The 19,949-nt window shown below is 42.9% G+C and overlaps 1 protein-coding gene across 2 annotated transcripts in view; it reads right to left on the bottom strand.

The window, feature by feature from the left end:
• Positions 1–15,027: 15,027 nt before the first annotated feature.
• The window catches only part of LOC120019534 (synaptosomal-associated protein 25-A-like), a 45,313-nt gene continuing 40,391 nt past the window's right edge, over positions 15,028–19,949 (bottom strand). The window contains exons 7-8 of one of the 2 annotated variants that reach the window (XM_038962831.1): positions 17,939–18,083; positions 15,028–16,592 (exon numbers count right to left, since the gene is read on the bottom strand). In XM_038962831.1, the coding sequence (XP_038818759.1) occupies positions 16,524–16,592; positions 17,939–18,083 (214 nt within the window). In that variant the 3' untranslated portion in view covers positions 15,028–16,523. The remainder of the gene's footprint in view (positions 16,593–17,938; positions 18,084–19,949) is intronic. The other variant, XM_038962832.1, reaches the window with a different exon arrangement.

The raw sequence follows: 19,949 nt of genomic DNA, 5'->3' as shown, positions 1-19,949 counted from the left end.
GACAGAGAGAGACAGAGAGAGACAGGGAGAGACAGGGAGAGCGAAGGAGAGAGAAGGAGAGCAAAGGAGAGGGAGAGAGGTGTCCTAGTTGTAGCTATGCAGAGGGAAATAGACAGGCTCTTTCATTGATAAACTGCGGGAGGGTAATTTCTATGTTAAGTAGCAGTTAAGTACAGGGTGTATAGCATAGCTAAGAGGGTAGCTAAGAGCCTTGCAAGGTGCACTTCTTCACTGTCTGCATGTGACTGAGACAGGGAGGAAGGGAGAGAGAGAGGAGAATGCAGTGGTTTCCCTATGCGTATAGTCTACAGGAGCCCCACCCCTCTCCCACCCTCCCTCTTCTCCCCTCCTTTCTCTCCTCTGCATCCCACCATTGTGGATGTGTTGTTATTCATGCCACCTCCCCCACATTAGCCAGCTCATAGCCTCTTCCCTCTTCTATTCCTCTCCTCTCTTTTCCACAAATTATCCCTCATCTCTCCCTCTTTCCTCTCCTCTCCTCACTCGCTTCCTCTCTCCCTCTTCTCTCTCCTCACTCCCTCTTTCCTCACTCCCTTCATCTCTCCTTTCCTCTCCTCACCCCCCTCCTGGCCACTCCTCACTCCCTTCATCTCTCCCTCTTCCCTCCTCTCGTCTCTCACTCTTCTCCCCGTCTTGTCTCCTCATTACCTCTCATTTGCTCTCTCCATCTCCTCTCTTATCCTCTCTTCTCCTGCCTTCTTCTGACTGATCCCTTCATCAGTCCCTCACACAGCACACAGACTCCACCCTAGCAGTCAGACGCAGGATGCTTAGAATGGGCTGCAGAGCAAAACCCCTATCAGCCCCACAGATCCCGATTTCACTCAATTTATTTGACTCTTTCTCTGACACGCACTCTCTCTTTCCCTCCCTCTCTCAATATATACCTCTCTTGCTGTCTCTATGATCCTATCTTTCCTCTGTCTCTTTCTTTCATCCTCTTGCTGTCTCTCCCTCTCTTACATTCCCTCAATGTGTGTATCTCTCTCTCTGTCCTCTCCCTGTCCTCTCTCTCTCTATCCCTGTCCTGTTTCCTCTCTATTTCTCTCTTTCTTTCTCTGTCCTCTCTCTTTTTCTCTGTCCTCTCTATTTCTTTTTCCCTGTCATCCCTATATTTTTCTCTCGCCCCTTTAGAGGACTGTTGTTTCTCTCTGTAGGAGAATGTCTCGTGTTCCAATAGCAGCAGCACAGCCCAGTCCTTACATAACCCTCCCTCCCTCCCTCCCTCCCTCCCTCCCTCCCTCCCTCCCTCCCTCCCTCCCTCCCTCCCTCCCTCCCTCCCTCCCTCCCTCCCTCCCTCCCTCCCACTCTGTCCGGCTGTAAGAACAGCTCTGTTAGATTACATTACATTGTGAGCAGTTCTACTTCTACAAGGGCTGCTCAGATGTGATGGTCGCTGTAGCCTGCTTGCAAGGACAGCCTGAATACATTTAGGGGGACAGATATAGCCTCTGTAAATGAGAATGAGTGCTAGCAGGCCAGGCAGGCAGATAGGGAGAGGGAGAGGAATGAAAATAAAGAGAATAGAGGGATGAGGGTATAGATGAGGGAGTGAACGTGTCAGATGTTGAGAGATCCAGAGTGGGTCCTGAGTGGGTGAAGAATTAATAATCAGATAGGTAGACAGCCAGGGATGGGGAACATGAGATGACAGATTCCGTGGGAGACAGTGTATGGGGGATGCCAAACACTGAAGGAGATATGATTCTAGGGAAGAGGCTAATTCTCAGTACTGTTTGGGACAAGACACATCTCTATCATAAAACACCAAATTATTTAATTACCAGCTAGTAGCCATCAGCACCAGCACAAACTGGGTGGTGTATCCATCAGACAGACAGAGACAGAGACAGAGACAGAGACAGAGACAGAGACAGAGACAGAGACAGAGACAGAGACAGAGACAGAGACAGAGACAGAGACAGAGACAGAGACAGAGACAGAGAGATACCATGTCATGCGTCTTCTCAGTCAGGTTGAGACTGGTCTACTACTATTGCTTTAATGTATTGTTATTCTCATTAATATTGTTGTTGTAGTTGCTGTTAATGGTGATTACGTTTCAACTACTACTATTATTGCTGTTGGTCCCACCAATGAAAATGTATTTTTATATGTATACTTTGTCAATAAAGTCAATTGAATTGAGAGAGAGAGAGAAAGGGGGAAAGAAAGGGGGAGAGAAAGGGGGGAGCAGGATGTCTATAATTAGCTCACACCCTGGATGTAGACTACACACAGTGTGCAGTACCAGACAGGAGCTGCTGAAAGGAAGAAGTCAGCAATGTTCCACTGCAGGGAGAGCACTTGTCATTCATCACACACACATACGCACACACCAATTTAATCCATCCATTTTACAACCTCGCAACCCCATTACACACAGTCACTCATATGTTATACTTCAGCCATACACCTGTCACTCATATGTTATACTTCAGCCATACACCTGTCACTCATATGTTATATTTCAGCCATACAACTGTCACTCATATGTTATACTTCAGCCATACACCTGTCACTCATATGTTATTATTCAGCCATACAACTGTCACTCATATGTTATATTTCAGCCATACACCTGTCACTCATATGTTATACTTCAGCCATACAACTGTCACTCATATGTTATATTTCAGCCATACACCTGTCACTCATATGTTATACTTCAGCCATACAACTGTCACTCATATGTTATATTTCAGCCATACACCTGTCACTCATATGTTATACTTCAGCCATACAATTCTCTGTATCTTCTCTGAAAACCACATACTCAGACAGCAACATTACCCTATCATTTACTGTGTTTAAGCGATCACGACCCACAGTCACGATGGAGGGAGCATCCGAGCTGTAAATGGCACTGTCTGCATCCCAAATTGCACCCTAGTCCCTATTTAGTGCACTAGTTTTGACCAGGGCCCATATGGTAGTGCATTATATAATGTATAAGGTGCCATTTGGAACGCAGTGAGGGGACTGGAGGAGGGCTTGTTTACTGGTGGGTAGCACTTTACTTTATGCTATTTATTTATTTATTTAAGAAATTATGTGATCAAATGGTCAAATGGTAATTACACATTTATTGCACAGGTACCACAACCATTTGCATAGAATGCAGCGGGAGCCGGTGCCGTTTAAGATAAGGGAGGAAGATAAAAAAATGTATGAGCATGGCCTTATTTCTATTACAGCATATTGGATAATAATAAATAATTTGCCTGTTTTGCATGTTATTTTGGCATTAATACGTGCCACATATCAGTATGCAAACAATGTTTAAAAAAAAATCAACAATGAGTGGTTTGGAAGGAATTAGTGGCTAACTGCAAACGTTGCAAAGCAATCACAAGCATTTCGCTACACTTGCAATAACATCTGCTAACCATGTGTATGTGACCAATAAAATTTGATTTCACTATTTTGCTTCCCCTGATGTTAGGTGGAGAGCGTGTGTGGTCCAAGTCTGGTTTTAAGGGTCTATTTTCTAACCTTAAAAGGATAAACATTCACACGCAACACCATGGGTCAGAAAAGGTTGAATACATTGGCCATGCTGTCAATCCAGCATGAATTCTGCCGCGTTCAAAACAACTGGAAACTCAGAACTGGGAAATCTCAGACTTCAGTGAGTTCAAGACAACTGGGAACTAAGAAACAAACGAGCTCCGACTGGGAAAACACGTTTTGAACAGTTATTCAAGTTGGGAACTCTGGCCTCTTTCTAGAGCTCCGACCTGAAGATCACTGACAAAAATTTGATGACACAGTTGCCCACAAGAAGGACCGCTGTGCCACCTTCCTGTTCAAGTGACCACAGCACAATGGTGAGTCCAAACATGTCTTGTATGCTGCTGCATAAATTATGTATTATGCCAGGGAGATATGTATACTGTAGCTAATAAAGTAATTTTAAGTGTATGTTGTGTAGTAAGCTGTTAGTAGCCCATGTGCCTCACCCTAATAATTTGGTCCCTTTCCCCCTCATAACTTAGCCGACTGTTCTGACTTGGTGGTGGACATGTAGCCTATAGCCTGTTTTAGAGAAATGTCATCATCGAATATTGTAAGAGCTTTCATTGTCTGCTTATATGCCCCTTTTATTTATCCTACGGTTCTGACTTGGTGTACAGGGAGAATACTACAAGAACGGCCCATGTTCTGAATTCTGTCGCAGTACATTTCAAAAGTGTTGAACAAATAGTTATTGTCTACGTCCGTCTTAGCTCGCTCATCATTGTCTTAATCGAAATTACAGATTGCCTCTTATCAGCTCATTGTTCCCTAATGCCATAGTTTGTACATCTCAATTGTCAGTAGAAACCACATTTGTTTAAGCAAGTCAGCCATATCAGCTATGTTTTTTGTTTGTATATATTGTAGCAGGATCAAGGGTGTGGGGTTTCCACATCAACAAGTTCAATAACAAAACAGGCACCAGTAGCACAAATATAATGCAAAGGGGAAGTTTTAGGGATTTTGGAACACGGGGAAAGAAGGTGGAATTCACCACCTCACAGTCCACAAGCCGTTCTCTTTGTCCATTCCGTTTTCCAGGGGTAATCCTCACACTCGGGTTCTCAGCCAATTCGGTCTGGTACACCAGAGGGGTAGTCCGACAGTCCAGGTCACAACGGGGCAATCACACAGATTTTGCTCTCGTTTCTCTCGCTCTTCATACCTCCCTTTTCTCATACCTCCTCTGCCCCTTTGTGCAGGCTACTTCCTCCTTTATCCCCAAGCACTCCCTGGCTTAACGAGTGACAGTCTTGCCTCGTTGGGGAAGGAAGCCCATATAAGGCTTGGGGGCTGAGCCAGCGTCCTGCAAATGATCTCTCCTCAATTACCGCTCCCCTCACCTCTCCCTGCCGTCTGCCACAATATTTTCTTAAATGAGGCTTAATAAACAGCCAGACTGCCAGACAAGGCTCCTCTGATAGCCAGGTGTAGAGGTGGTAAGGATTCACTCCATGGTGCTGGATAGAAAGCTCTGCTGTTGGGACAGATTTATGGAGGCCCTAACAGTTTGTGGGCACCGTTTGTCATCGTTATATTGCAATTCATGTATTGTTTAGTGTTGTGTTGTGTGGGGGCTTTGCTGACATGCATCAACATATTTCTTTTGAGTTTGCCCCACCAAGATTGATATGCTAAAATCGCCACTGTCTTGGATGACTGTCATTCATATTCTATTCACCCAGTTCAATGTAACATCGATAGGTTTAGGCTACTACATGATTTTTCCCTATACCAATCATGAGGTTGCTGCAACCTAGCCTATGAATTAGAGTTTACAACGTAGGTGCACACAGGCCGAGATAAGTTTTTTAGGTGAGAGACAGTGACACGTTCAATACCGCCTTGCACACTCTTGCCTGCATCTAGCTGATCTAGGGTGTAATAATTAGTCCAACAGTTGCAAACAAGAGTTTCTATGCAACAAATTCAGGTATGTTTGTCTCCGTTTTGTTCCATTTTAAACGTTTTTCAACAGAATCGGCGGAATGAATACACTCCTAAACACACATAAACACGGTTGACTTTCATAGTAGAAATAAACAAACAGCATGATCACTTTGCTTGTTAATTCCTTCTCACATCTACACACTCTCTTACTCTCACCTTTTCCCTTCGCTTGTGGGATCCAGTGCAAAACACATTTGCTGTCTGTGACCAGGCGACAACCTTTCCAAGCCAAACCTTCATATCATAACCGCTAACCACTACACATAGCCTACATCGTTGTCACCATATCAGCTAAAATAATGTCATAGTCAACATAGATATAGAACTAACATGTTAGTAAACCCTCTACAATCATCCAATACAGGGTACAGTCATTAAACAGTTTAGCAGTTACCCACCGACGGGCCCCAGTGGCAATAAATTAGAAAACTCAAAAGCTTACCTAGTCATAGCCAGCTAGCTAACATAGCATTCTTCTATTTGAGCCGGGTGTTTGAGTAGACTAAAGTAGCTAGCTCCATGTGCTACCTAAGCAAGTGAATGTGAAAAGAAATGACAAAATTTAGCTCTCTCTCTCTTGCTTCCCCTTCATTTTTGAAGAAATATATTTGTTGAAAACTGTTTAACTATTGTCTTTCTCTCTCTTTGAGTCAACTACTCACCACATGTTATGCACTGCAGTGCTAGCTAGCTGTAGCTTATGCTTTCAGTACTAGATTCATTCTCTGATCCTTTGATTGGGTGGACAACATGTCAGCTCATACTGCGGAAGCTCTGATAGGTTGAGGACGTCCTCAAGAAGTTGTCATAATTACTGTGTAGGTCTATGAAAGGGGGTGAGAACCATACACCTCCTAGGTTTTGTATTGAAGTCAATGTACCCAGAGGAGGACAGAAGCTAGCTGTCCTCCGGCTACACCATGGTGCTACCCTACAGAGTGCTGTTCAGGTTACTGTAGGCCTTCCTTGCAAAACAGTGTGTTTTAATCAATTATTTGGTGACCTGAATGTATTTCTCTAAAAATGATAACTTTTTAAATGTTTCACTATTTAAAAAAAAAATTACATTCACTGAGGAGGATGGTCCTCCCCTTCCTCCTCTGAGGAGCCTCCACTGATAGAATGTAATATGTTTATGTTACTAAAAAGTATCACAAATATAAATGAATGGAAAGTTACAGTTCTAGATCAGTATCGCTGTACCTCTCTCCTCCCCTGCTCCTCTCCCCTCCTTCTCTCTCCTCCTCCTCCCCTCCTCTCCCCTCTCCCCACCTTCTCTCCTCTCCCTGCTCCTCTCCTCCTTCCCTCTCCTCCTCCCCTCTCTTCCTCCCCTCCCCTCTCCTCCTCTCTCCTTCTCTCCAACCCCTTTCCCCTCCCCTCTCCTCCTCTCCTCCTTCCCCCCTCCCCTCTCCTCCTCCTCTCCCCTCTCCTCCTCTCTTCCTCTCTTCTCCTCCTCTCCTCTTCTCTCACTAGATGTACTTCTGTTATGAATAATGGAGAAGCTACAGTACAGTGTATAGTGATTGCGTCGTATTGCAGCAGCACTTGTTTTCCCCAATGTTTCCTTTATCCTGATTTATCTCACTGGAAGTTACAGAACAGATGCAGCCTAATGCGCTCTGTCTCTGTAGCAGCTTGGTCTGATTCAACGGTTTGGCAGAAATATGCAGGCTGCCCTCTAAGAACTCAAGTTCTCTCATAAGAGATATTGCAGCTTTCTTTTGTGTGGCATAAGACAACTCAAAATGACCGACAAGGTTGTTCTTGTGAAGAAGACAGGAATATAATTGTGTAATACAGTATGACGCACATTTATATTTTGGAATACATGTATTTAGACAGTCACAGTAATAATGTTGTTTTTCTTTCTTGGGTTAAAAATAATCCACAAAACTCTATAAAAAGTGGTACACAAAGTAAAAGGTCTGTATCAGAGATGATACGAGTGATCGATTGGTTGCATGTGTGTGTGTGTCTGTGTGCATGTGTGTATGTGTGTGTGTGTGTGTGTGTGTGTGTGTGTGTGTGTGTGTGTGTGTGTGTGTGTGTGTGTGTGTGTGTGTGTGTGTGTGTGTGTCTGTGTGCATGTGTGTGTGTGTGTGTGTGTCTGTGTGCATGTATGTGTGTGTATGTGTGTGTGTGTGTGTCTGTGTGCAGGTGTGTGTGTCTGTGCATGTGTGTGTGTATGTGTGTGTGCATGTGTGTGCGTGTCTGTGTGTGTGTGTGTGTGTCTGTGTGTGTGTGTGTGTGTGTGTGTGTGTGTGTGTGTGTGTGTGTGTGTGTGTGTGTGTGTGTGTGTGTGTCTGTGTGTGTGTGTGTCTGTGTGTGTGTGTGTGTGTGTGTGTGTGTGTCTGTGTGTGTGTCTGTGTGTGTGTGTGTCTGTGTGCAGGTGTGTGTGTCTGTGCATGTGTGTGTGTGTGTGTGTGTGTGTGTGTGTGTGTGTGTGTGTGTGTGTGTGTGTGTGTGTGTGTGTGTGTGTGTATGTGTGTCTGTGTGTATGTGCGTGTGTGTGTGTGTGTGTGTGTGTGTTTGCCTGGGGGATGTTGTGCTGTGTTGTCTAGCCATTAGGACCTAATACAAAGTGTGGAAGGATGATTGATCCTAATTTTGAAACACCACCATCACATTCATCTAACTAATGAGACCTTCCAAAGGTCCACCGGATGCTGACTCCTGGGCTGTGTCCCAAATCACACCCTATACCCTATATAGGCCCTGGTACAACGTGGTGCCCTACATAGGTAATAGGGTGCCGTTTGGAACACAACCCAATTGTTACCTTTTATGAAGGTAATTGTTACCTTTTATGAAGGTAACACTTGGCTCGTATTAAAATGATTAAAGTACATGCATAATTCCATAAAGCTGGATGGTATAGTACAATATATGTATATTTCCATTAATAATATCAGTCAAGTTATACAGTGCCTTCATACCCTTGACTTATTACACATTTTGCTGTGTTACAGTCTGAATTCAAAATGGATTAAATATATTTATTTTCTCACCCCTCTACACACAATAACCCATATTGACAAAGTGAAAACATATTTGTAGAAATTTTAGCAAATGTATTGAAAATGAAATACAGAAATATCTCATTTACATAAGTATTCACACCCCTTTTGTAGAAGCACCTTTGGCAGCGATTACAGTTTTTTTATATTTCAGTCTTCTGTGATGTATAGAAAGTGTAATACTGAGACGCAAGCTCAAAATTGTATACATTTCAGGTGGTACAGGTGTCTTCTTTTTTAAGCCCGTAACCACGTGTGTGAGGTGTATACATTTATTTCAAAGATTTATTTAAGACTACCAAGAAACACTCTGTGATCCTGATTTAGCCCACTGCACGAAAAGGTTAAGTTAGATTGTGAGCTTCAGTGGGATTCAAGTCTGAGCTTTGGCTGGAGTACTCAAGGACTTTCACATTCTTGTTCTGAAGCCATTCCAACATTGTTTTGGCTGTATGCTTGGGGTCATTGTCCTGTTGGAACGTCAATCTTCTCCCCAGTCTAAGGTCGTTTTCACTCTGAAGCAGGTTCTCATCAAGGATTTGCCTGTATTTGGTTCCTTTCATTGTTCCCTCTAGCCTTACCAGTTTACCAGGTCCTTTATGCCAAGTTGCTCAGTTTTTTCAGACGGCTAGCCCCGAGTGGCGCAGCAGTCTAAGGCACTGCATCTCAGTGCAAGAGACATCACTACAGTCCCTGGTTTGAATCCAGGCTGTATCACATCCAGCTGTGATTGGGAGTCCCATAGGGCGGCGCACAATTGGCCCAGCGCCATCTGGGTTTGGCCGGGGTAGGCCGTAATTGTAAATAAGAATTTGTTCATAACTGACTTGCCTAGTTAAATAAAGGTTACATAAAAAAAATAACATTTGTCAGAGTCTGGGTAGTTCCATATTCTTTACATTTCCCAATGATGGAGACCACTTTCCTCTTGGAAATGTTAAACACTAGAATCTCCCCGGATATCTGCCTCATTACTATTCTATCTCTGTCACGGCCGTCGTAGGGAGGAGACCAAGGCGCAGCGTGGTAAGCGTACATTCTTCTTTATTTAAAGAACTGAACAAACTAACAAACTAACAAAACGAACCGTGAAGCTAATATGGATAGTGCAGACAGGCAACTAAACATAGATCAAGAACACACAAATACCCAAGGGAAAATGGCAACCTAAATATGATCCCCAATCAGAGACAACGATAAACAGCTGCCTCTGATTGGGAACCAATTCAGGTCACCATAGACTTACATATACCTAGATTTACCAAAACCCCTAGACATACAAAAACCCCTAGACAATACAAAACAAGCATACCCACTCTCGTCACACCCTGACCTAACCAAAATAATAAAGAAAACATAGATAACTAAGGTCAGGGCATGACAATCTCGGAGTCTACGGACAGTTCCTTGGTCTTCATGGTATAGTTCCTGCTCTGATATGAACTGTCAACTGTGTCAACTTATATTAAAAAATATATATATATACACTGCTCAAAAAAATAAAGGGAACACTTAAACAACACAATGTAACTCCAAGTCAATCACACTTCTGTGAAATCAAACTGTCCACTTAGGAAGCAACACTGATTGACAATACATTTCACATGCTGTTGTGCAAATGGAATAGACAAAAGGTGGAAATTATAGGCAATTAGCAAGACACCCCTAATAAAGGAGTGGTTCTGCAGGTGGTGACCACAGACCACTTCTCAGTTCCTATGCTTCCTGGCTGATGTTTTGGTCACTTTTGAATGCTGGCGGTGCTTTCACTCTAGTGGTAGCATGAGACGGAGTCTACAACCCACACAAGTGGCTCAGGTAGTGCAGCTCATCCAGGATGGCACATCAATGCGAGCTGTGGCAAGAAGGTTTGCTGTGTCTGTCAGCGTAGCATGGAGGCGCTACCAGGAGACAAGCCAGTACATCAGGAGACGTGGAGGAGGCCGTAGGAGGGCAACAACCCAGCAGCAGGACCGCTACCTCCGCCTTTGTGCAAGGAGGAGCACTGCCAGAGCCCTGCAAAATGACCTCCAGCAGGCCACAAATGTGCATGTGTCTGCTCAAACGGTCAGAAACAGACTCCATGAGGGTGGTATGAGGCCCCGACGTCCACAGGTGGGGGTTGTGCTTACAGCCCAACACCGTGCAGGACGTTTGGCATTTGCCAGAGAACACCAAGATTGGCAAATTCGCCACTGGCGCCCTGTGCTCTTCACAGATGAAAGCAGGTTCACACTGAGCACATGAACACATGTGACAGACGTGACAGAGTCTGGAGACGCCGTGGAGAATGTTCTGCTGCCTGCAACATCCTCCAGCATGACCGGTTTGGCGGTGGGTCAGTCATGGTGTGGGGTGGCATTTCTTTGTGGGGCCGCACAGCCCTCCATGTGCTCGCCAGAGGTAGCCTGACTGCCATTAGGTACCGAGATGAGATCCTCAGACCCCCTGTGAGACCATATGCTGACACATGCACATTTGTGGCCTGCTGGAGGTCATTTTGCAGGGCTCTGGCAGTGCTCCTCCTTGCACAAAGTAGCGGTCCTGCTGCTGGGTTGTTGCCCTCCTACGGCCTCCTCCACGTCTCCTGATGTACTGGCCTGTCTCCTGGTAGCGCCTCCATGCTCTGGACACTACGCTGACAGACACAGCAAACCTTCTTGCCACAGCTCGCATTGATGTGCCATCCTGGATGAGCTGCACTATCTGAGCCACTTGTGTGGGTTGTAGACTCCGTCTCATGCTACCACTAGAGTGAAAGCACCGCCAGCATTCAAAAGTGACCAAAACATCAGCCAGGAAGCATAGGAACTGAGAAGTGGTCTGTGGTCACCACCTGCAGAACCACTCCTTTATTGGGGGTGTCTTGCTAATTGCCTATAATTTCCACCTTTTGTCTATTCCATTTGCACAACAGCATGTGAAATTTATTGTCAATCAGTGTTGCTTCCTAAGTGGACAGTTTGATTTCACAGAAGTGTGATTGACTTGGAGTTACATTGTGTTGTTTAAGTGTTCCCTTTATTTTTTTTAGCAGTGTATTTCACCTTTATTTAACCAGGTCGGCTAGTTCAGAACAAGTTCTCATTTACAACTGCAACCTGGCCAAGATAAAGCAAAGCAGTGCGACAAAAACAACAACAAAGAGTAACACATGGGATAAACAAACGTACAGACGTATACAGAATGGTATATAGACAGATGTGTTTCTTTCTAAATCATGTCCAAACATTAGAATTGGCCACAGGTGGAATCCAATCAAGCTGTAGTGACATCAAGGATGATCAAAGGAAATTGGATGCTCCTGAGCTCAATTTGGAGTGTCATAGCAAAGGAGTGTGAATACTTACATCGGCAGTCAAAAGTTTGGGCACACCTACTCATTCAAGGGTTTTTCTTTATTTTGATTATTTTCTACATTGTTCAAAGTAGCCACCCTTTGCCTTGATGACAGCTTTGCACACTCTTGGCATTCTCTCAACCAGCTTCATGAGGTAGTCACCTGGAATGCATTTCAGTTAACAGGTGTGCCTTGTTAAAAGTTAATTTCTTTAATTTCTTTCCTTCTTAATGTGTTTGAGCCAATCAGTTGTTTGTGACATGGTAGGAGTGGTATACAGAAGATAGTCCTATTTGGTAAAATACCAAGTCCATATTATGGCAAGAACAGCTCAAACAAGCAAAGAGAAACGACAGTCCATCATTACTTTAAGACATGAAGGTAAGTCAATGAGGAAAATTTCAAGAACTTTTAAAGTTTCTTCAAGTGCAGTCGCAAAAACCATCAAGCAATATGATGAAACTGGCTCTCTTGAGGACCGCCACAGGAAAGGAAGAAATGCATTCCAGGTGACTACCTCATGAAGCTGGTTAAGAGAATGCCAAGAGTGTACAAAGCTATCATCAAGGCAAAGGGTGGCTAATCTCAAATATAACATATATTTAGATTTGTTTAGCACTTTTTTTGGTTACTACATGATTCCATGTATTTCATAGTTTTAATGTCTTCACTATTATTCTACAATGTAGAAAATAGTAAAAATAAAGAAAAACCCTGGAATGAGTAGCTGTGTCCATATTTTTGACTTGTACTGTACGTAAATGAGGTATTTCTGTATTTCATTTTCAATACATTTGCTAAAATGTCAAAAAACATGTTTTCACTTTGCCATTATGGGGTATTGTGTGTAGATGGTTGAGAAAAATATTCAGGCTGTAACAACAAAATGTGGAATAAGTCAAGGGGTCTGGATAGAGTACTGTCTGAAGGCACTGTCACTCTATACTGGGGGTTCAGGTTGTCATTACACATACCGTTCAATATACCTTAAATGTTCATACACATTTAGATGTATATTATGTTGCTGTTATACTGTATGTCAGTGTGGGTAAAACAATATTGATGTCTTTGTCCAGGTGAGTCTGACTAACAGATAAAGACAGACATATACAGTTGAAGTCAGAAGTTTACATACACTTAGGTTGGAGTCATTAAAACTAGTTTTTCAACCACTCCACACATTTCTTGTTAACAAACTATAGTTTTGGCAAGTCGGTTAGGACATCTCCTTTGTGCATGACACAAGTCATTTTTCCAACAATTGTTTACTGTATCACTGTATCACAATTCCAGTAGGTCAGAAGTTTACATACACTAAGTTGACTGTGCCTTTAAACAGCTTGGAAAATTCCAGAAAAGGATATCATGGCTTTAGAAGCTTCTGATATGCTAATTGACATCATTTGAGTCAATTGAAGGTGTACCTGTGGATGTATTTCAAGGCCTACCTTCAAACACAGTGCCTCTTTGCTTGACATCATTGGAAATCAAAAGAAATCAGTCAAGACCTCAGAAAAAAAATTGTAGACCTCCACAAGTCTGGTTCATCCTTGGGAGCAATTTCCAAATGCCTGAAGGTACCACGTTCATCTGTACAAACAATAGTACGTAAGTATAAACACCATGGGACCACGCAGCTGTCATACTGCTCAGGAAGGAGACACGTTCTGTCTCATAGAGATGAACGTACTTTGGTGCGAAAAGTGCAAATCAATCCCAGAACAACAGCAAAGTACCTTGTGAAGATGCTGGAGGAAACAGGTACAAAAAGTATCTATATCCACAGTAAAACGAGATATATTAACATAACCTGAAAGGCCGCTCAGCAAGGAAGAAGCCACTGCTCCAAAACCGTCACAAAAAAGCCAGACTACGGTTTGCAACTGCACATGGGGACAAAGATCATACTTTTTGGAGAAATGTCCTCTGGTCTGATGAAACAAAAATAGAACTGTTTGGCCGTAATGACCATTGTTATGTTTGGAAGAAAAAGGGGGAAGCTTGCAAGCTGAAGAACTGTAAGGCCTGGGTGTCGGAGTGTGGAGTCAACACGCAGGAAACAGCAGGTGCCAATACAAAATGTTCTTTAATGAACACGGACCAACTAGTCCACCCTATTAACACACTGGGTGTACTATATAACCAACCCCAGACACGGGGGGAAAGGAACACAGTCCAGAAAACACGTAGCACACAACCAACACCACTACTTACAAACAAACAATCCCGCACAAAGAAACGTGCGGGCCGGCTGACTAATAAGCCCAACTAATTAACCCTAATACACCACAGGTGAACCCAATAACCACATAGGGAGGGGGAGAAAAGGATCAGTGGCAGCTAATAGGCCGGTGATGATGACCGCCGAACGCCACCCGCACGGGAAGGAGAGCCTGCCTCGGTCGAAGTCGTGACAAGAACACCATCCCAACCGTGAAGCACGGAGGTGGCAGCATCATGTTGTGGGGGTGCTTTGCTGCAGGAGGGACTGGTGCACTTCACAAAATAGATGGCATCATGAGGAAGCTAAATTATGTGGATATATTGAAGCAACATCTCAAGACATCAGTCAGGAAGTTAAAGCTTGGTCGCAAACGGGTCTTCCAAATGGACAATGACCCCAAGAATACTTACAAAGTTGTGGCAAAATGGCCTAAGGACAACAAAGTCAAGGTATTAGAGTGGCCATCACAAAGACCTGTCCTCAATCCTATAGAAAATGTGTGGGCCAAACTGAAAATGCATGTGCGAGCAAGGAGGCCTACAAACCTGACTCAGTTACACCAGCTCTGTCAGGAGGAATGGGCCAAAATTCACCCAGCTTATTGTGGGAAGCTTGTCAAAACATTTGACCCAAGTTAAACAATTTAAAGGCAATGCTACCAAATACTAATTGAGTGTATGTAAACTTCTGACCCACTGGGAATGTGATGAAAGAAATTAAAGTTGAAATAAATAATTCTCTCTACTATTATTCTGACATTTCACATTCTTAAAATAAAGTGGTGATCCTAACTGACCTAAGACCTTACTCGGATTGGATGTCAGGAATTGTGAGAAACTGAGTTTAAATGTATTTGGCATGTATGTTAACTTTCGACTTCAACTGTATTAACAACTGTTTTTCTACGGAGACAAACCATTGATTGACAAGAGAAATAAAGACCAATTTACACAGAGCACAGAGAATAGGGTTTATTACTTTTAATCAATTCAGCTAGCTACAAAATGTTCCACAACTTCACAAACTGACAGGATACAGAGGGAGTTTGAATATCACATGCGTTTTGAGGACATCAATCTCACAGTTTAATCTATTGTGTCATTCAGAGAAGGTATTTGTTCATCATATTATTCTAACTACTCAACATCTTGGTGATTTGGTGTGCATAGCTCTAAAAGTACAGAAGCAAACAAAACTTTTGTATGTCATTTTTTGTTTCAAAACTTGTTATTATTATGATATTCATATTATTTAGTTATCATTATTATTTTACCAATAACAAACCACACGGGGAGATTAAACTAACAGGATACAGTCTTCTTATAAAAGTAAGGTCTCTCAGAAATACGCGTCTTTGCTTTACATTGCAAACAATGTGTAATTTGTTCATTTTTTCAGAGCATCCAAAATCTATGATACAATACACAACCAGTACCTCACCCTTCAGCACGTATTCCATATCTTCACTGAACTGCATATTCATTTAGAAAAAAACACATCATTTTTTGCGGTTACAGCCATATCCTCATTCTTCCATCATCATCTCTTCACGTTAAAATCATTTTGCATTATTTTACAACGATGGTCACAGTCTGTAAATATATTTTGACAGGAATAGTGGCACTATTGCAAACTTGCAGGAGAGTATGGAACGTTCAACTGTGTCCTAATACTGAGCATGCTTTTGTCAACTTTGCTACTGCCATGTTATTGTTTTTATATATTTTTAAGACAGGTTTTATGTATATGACTCTAAAATCTACCATTTGTCATGCAGAACTCACAATTCACATCACTTGGAATGCAATGTCTATTACAGCAAATCTAGTTGCACATTGTCTAAACAGTAACTCATGATAATTGCGGTGAGGGAAAGGAACCAAAGACAGTGATTGTACGTAAGTGCTTTTTGAATTTACTATCGTTTGTTATCATCTTATTTTTTCCTCTTCTTCATTCGTCATGACAACATCAAAATAAGGAGCATGACAGCAGCTGATGGAATGACACAGTTTTACTAAGACAATACTGATATACTGAAAAGGAAAAACAGCTTGTATAGCATTCCTATTATACTTGTCATCCAGCAGTGTACCTTTATACATATATATATATGATATATATATCACATATATATCACATATATATCATATATATATATATATATATATATATATTTGATAAAGAGAATAAAAACTTGACAAGTGAGCTAGAGCCATCGAGTCAGCACTATATACAACCTTTGGAAAGAATGATACGGAGTATAAGAAATACTTTTGTTTACGAGGACAATCATTGAAAAAGCCAGACAGACAATACACATAACAACATTTACAATGGGGGGAGGTGATATGTGCATGTGTGCAAACCTAGAAGGTAAATACCATGATAAAAGCATGTTTGCGCCTTGTGACAAACTGCGCTTGCGGGAGAAGCAACGTGCTCCGGGAGCTTAGCCACTGCCCAGCATCTTTGTGGCCCGCTGGTTGGCTTCATCAATCCTGGTCTTGTTGGAATCAGCCTGTATAAAGAAAGGGGGAGAGAGAGAGAGCGAGAGAGAGAGGAACATTAGTTATTTGTGGTTCTGTTTTGCAGATAATATACACAGATAATAACATTTTGACATGTGAGGCTAATGACTCTTGTTTGTCATGTGAAGTAAAAAATATTTGGACAACAACTCTAAATAATAGCAGATAGACAATAGAGGACCAATAGAGGATCAATAGAGGACCAGCAGATGATCAAAAGAGGATCAAGGATCAATAGAGGACCAATAGAGGACTAACAGAGGACCAATAGAGGATCAATAGAGGATCAATAGAGGACCAATAGAGGACTAATAGAGTACCAATAGAGGATCAATAGAGGACCAATGGAGGACTAACAGAGGACCAATAGAGGATCAATAGGGGACCAATAGAGGACTAACAGAGGACCAATAGAGGATCAATAGAGGACTAACAGAGGACCAATAGAGGACCAATAGAGGACTAACAGAGGACCAATAGAGGATCAATAGAGGATCAATAGAGGACTAACAGAGGACCAATAGAGGATCAATAGAGGATCAATAGAGGACCAATAGAGGACTAACATAGGACCAATAGAGGATCAATAGAGGATCAAGGATCAATAGAGGACCAATAGAGGACTAACAGAGGACCAATAGAGGATCAATAGAGGATCAATAGAGGACCAATAGAGGACTAATAGAGTACCAATAGAGGATCAATAGAGGACCAATGGAGGACTAATAGAGGACCAATATAGGATCAATAGAGGAACAATAGAGGCAATAGAGAATCAATGGAGAATCAAAAGAGGATCAATAGAGGACCAATAGAGAATCAATAGAGGACCAATAGAGGATCAATAGAGGCTCAATAGAGGATCAACAGAGGATCAATAGAGGATCAATAGAGGACCAATAGAGAATCAAAAGAGGATCAATAGAGGACCAATTGAGGACCAATAGAGGATCAATAGAGGATCAATGGAGGAACAATAGAGGATCAATAGAGGATCAATAGAGGCAATAGAGAATCAATAGAGAATCAATAGAGGATCAATAGAGGACCAATGGAGGATCAACAGAGGATCAATAGAGGACCAATGGAGGATCAACAGAGGATCAATAGAGGACCAATAGAGGATCAATAGAGGACTAATAAATTATCAATAGAGGACCAACAGAGTATCAATAGAGGACCAATAGAGGATTAATAGAGAATCAACAGAGGATCAATAGAGGATCAATAGAGGACCAATAGAGTATCAATAGAGGATCAATAGAGGACCAATAGACAATCAATAGAGGACCAATAGACAATCAATAGAGGATCAATAGAGGAACAGCAGCAGTACCTTCTCCATGATCCTGTCGATCTGGCGATTCTGGGTGTCAATCTCATTGCCCATATCCAGGGCCATGTGGCGCAGGTTACCGATGATGCCTCCCACCTGCTCCAGGTTCTCATCCATCTCATTTTCTCTGGCATCATCCGTTACCCTGTGGAAGAAACACACACCTGGTTAAGGAAGGCTCACACACACACACACACACACACACACACACACACACACACACACACACACACACACACACACACACACACACACACACACACACACACACACACACACACACACACACACACACACACACACACACAACACATATTGGTTTAACAATAGAGTTTATAAAGGTAGTGTCCCATCCCGTCCTGTACATGCTTCACCTTTGATTTCTCTTGCTTTGAGAACCTCAGCCTCCTGCCCAAACAGCTGGCTAAACAACACCCTGTGTACCCTCAACAAAATGCTCTACGCTACCCCCGTCATACCAGCAGATGGTAACTACTGCTCACAACCCCTATCGTCCTTACACACACCTTTAAAGCTTCATATGGAAATCGTTCATGACCTCCACCTCTATCTGTTTACCCCCCCTCTCCCTATCGCCATACCTGTAGACATTCTGCCTCCCATCAAACTGCCCTTTCCCTACAGCTCCCCCAACTCTATATAACAGGATATCACTGGTCCCTACAGCTCCCTCAACTCTATATAACAGGATATCCCTAGTCCCTACAGCTCCCTCAACTCTATATAACAGGATATCACTGGTCCCTACAGCTCCCTCAACTCTATATAACAGGATATCACTGGTCCCTACAGCTCCCCAACTCTATATAACAGGATATCAATGGTCCCTACAGCTCCCTCAACTCTATATAACAGGATATCCCTGGTCCCTACAGCTCCCCCAACTCTATATAACAGGATATCCCTGGTCCCCACAGCTCATCAACTCTATAAAACAGGATATCCCTGGTACCTACAGCTCCCCAACTCTATAAAACAGGATATCCCTGGTACCTACAGCTCCCCAACTCTATAAAACAGGATATCCCTGGTACCTACAGCTCCCCCAACTCTATATAACAGGATATCCCTGGTCCCTACAGCTCCCCAACTCTATAAAACAGGATATCCCTGGTACCTACAGCTCCCCAACTCTATAAAACAGGATATCCCTGGTACCTACAGCTCCCCAACTCTATAAAACAGGATATCCCTGGTCCCTACAGCTCCCAAACTCTATATAACAGGATATCACTGGTCCCTACAGCTCCCCAACTCTATAAAACAGGATATCCCTGGTCCCTACAGCTCCCTCAACTCTATATAACAGGATATCCCTGGTCCCTACAGCTCCCTCAACTCTATATAACAGGATATCCCTGGTCCCTACAGCTCCCTCAACTCTATATAACAGGATATCACTGGTCCCTACAGCTCCCCAACTCTATATAACAGGATATCACTGGTCCCTACAGCTCCCCAACTCTATAAAACAGGATATCCCTGGTCCCTACAGCTCCCTCAACTCTATATAACAGGATATCCCTGGTCCCTACAGCTCCCCAACTCTATATAACAGGATATCACTGGTCCCTACAGCTCCCCAACTCTATATAACAGGATATCACTGGTCCCTACAGCTCCCTCAACTCTATCTAACAGGATATCACTGGTCCCTACAGCTCCCTCAACTCTATATAACAGGATATCCCTGGTCCCTACAGCTCCCTCAACTCTATCTAACAGGATATCCCTGGTCCCTACAGCTCCCTCAACTCTATCTAACAGGATATCCCTGGTCCCTACAGCTCCCTCAACTCTATCTAACAGGATATCCCTGGTCCCTACAGCTCCCTCAACTCTATCTAACAGTATATCCCTGGTCCCTACAGCTCCCTCAACTCTATCTAACAGGATATTCCTGGTCCCTACAGCTCCCTCAACTGTATCTAACAGGATATCCCTGGTCCCTACAGCTCCCTCAACTCTATATAACAGGATATCCCTGGTC

Source organism: Salvelinus namaycush, chromosome 24, assembly GCF_016432855.1.
Source record: "Salvelinus namaycush isolate Seneca chromosome 24, SaNama_1.0, whole genome shotgun sequence".
NCBI classification, from domain to species: Eukaryota; Metazoa; Chordata; class Actinopteri; order Salmoniformes; family Salmonidae; genus Salvelinus; species Salvelinus namaycush.
Note: the sequence above shows the minus strand (reverse complement) of the source record. Positions and strands in the feature narration are given on the sequence as shown.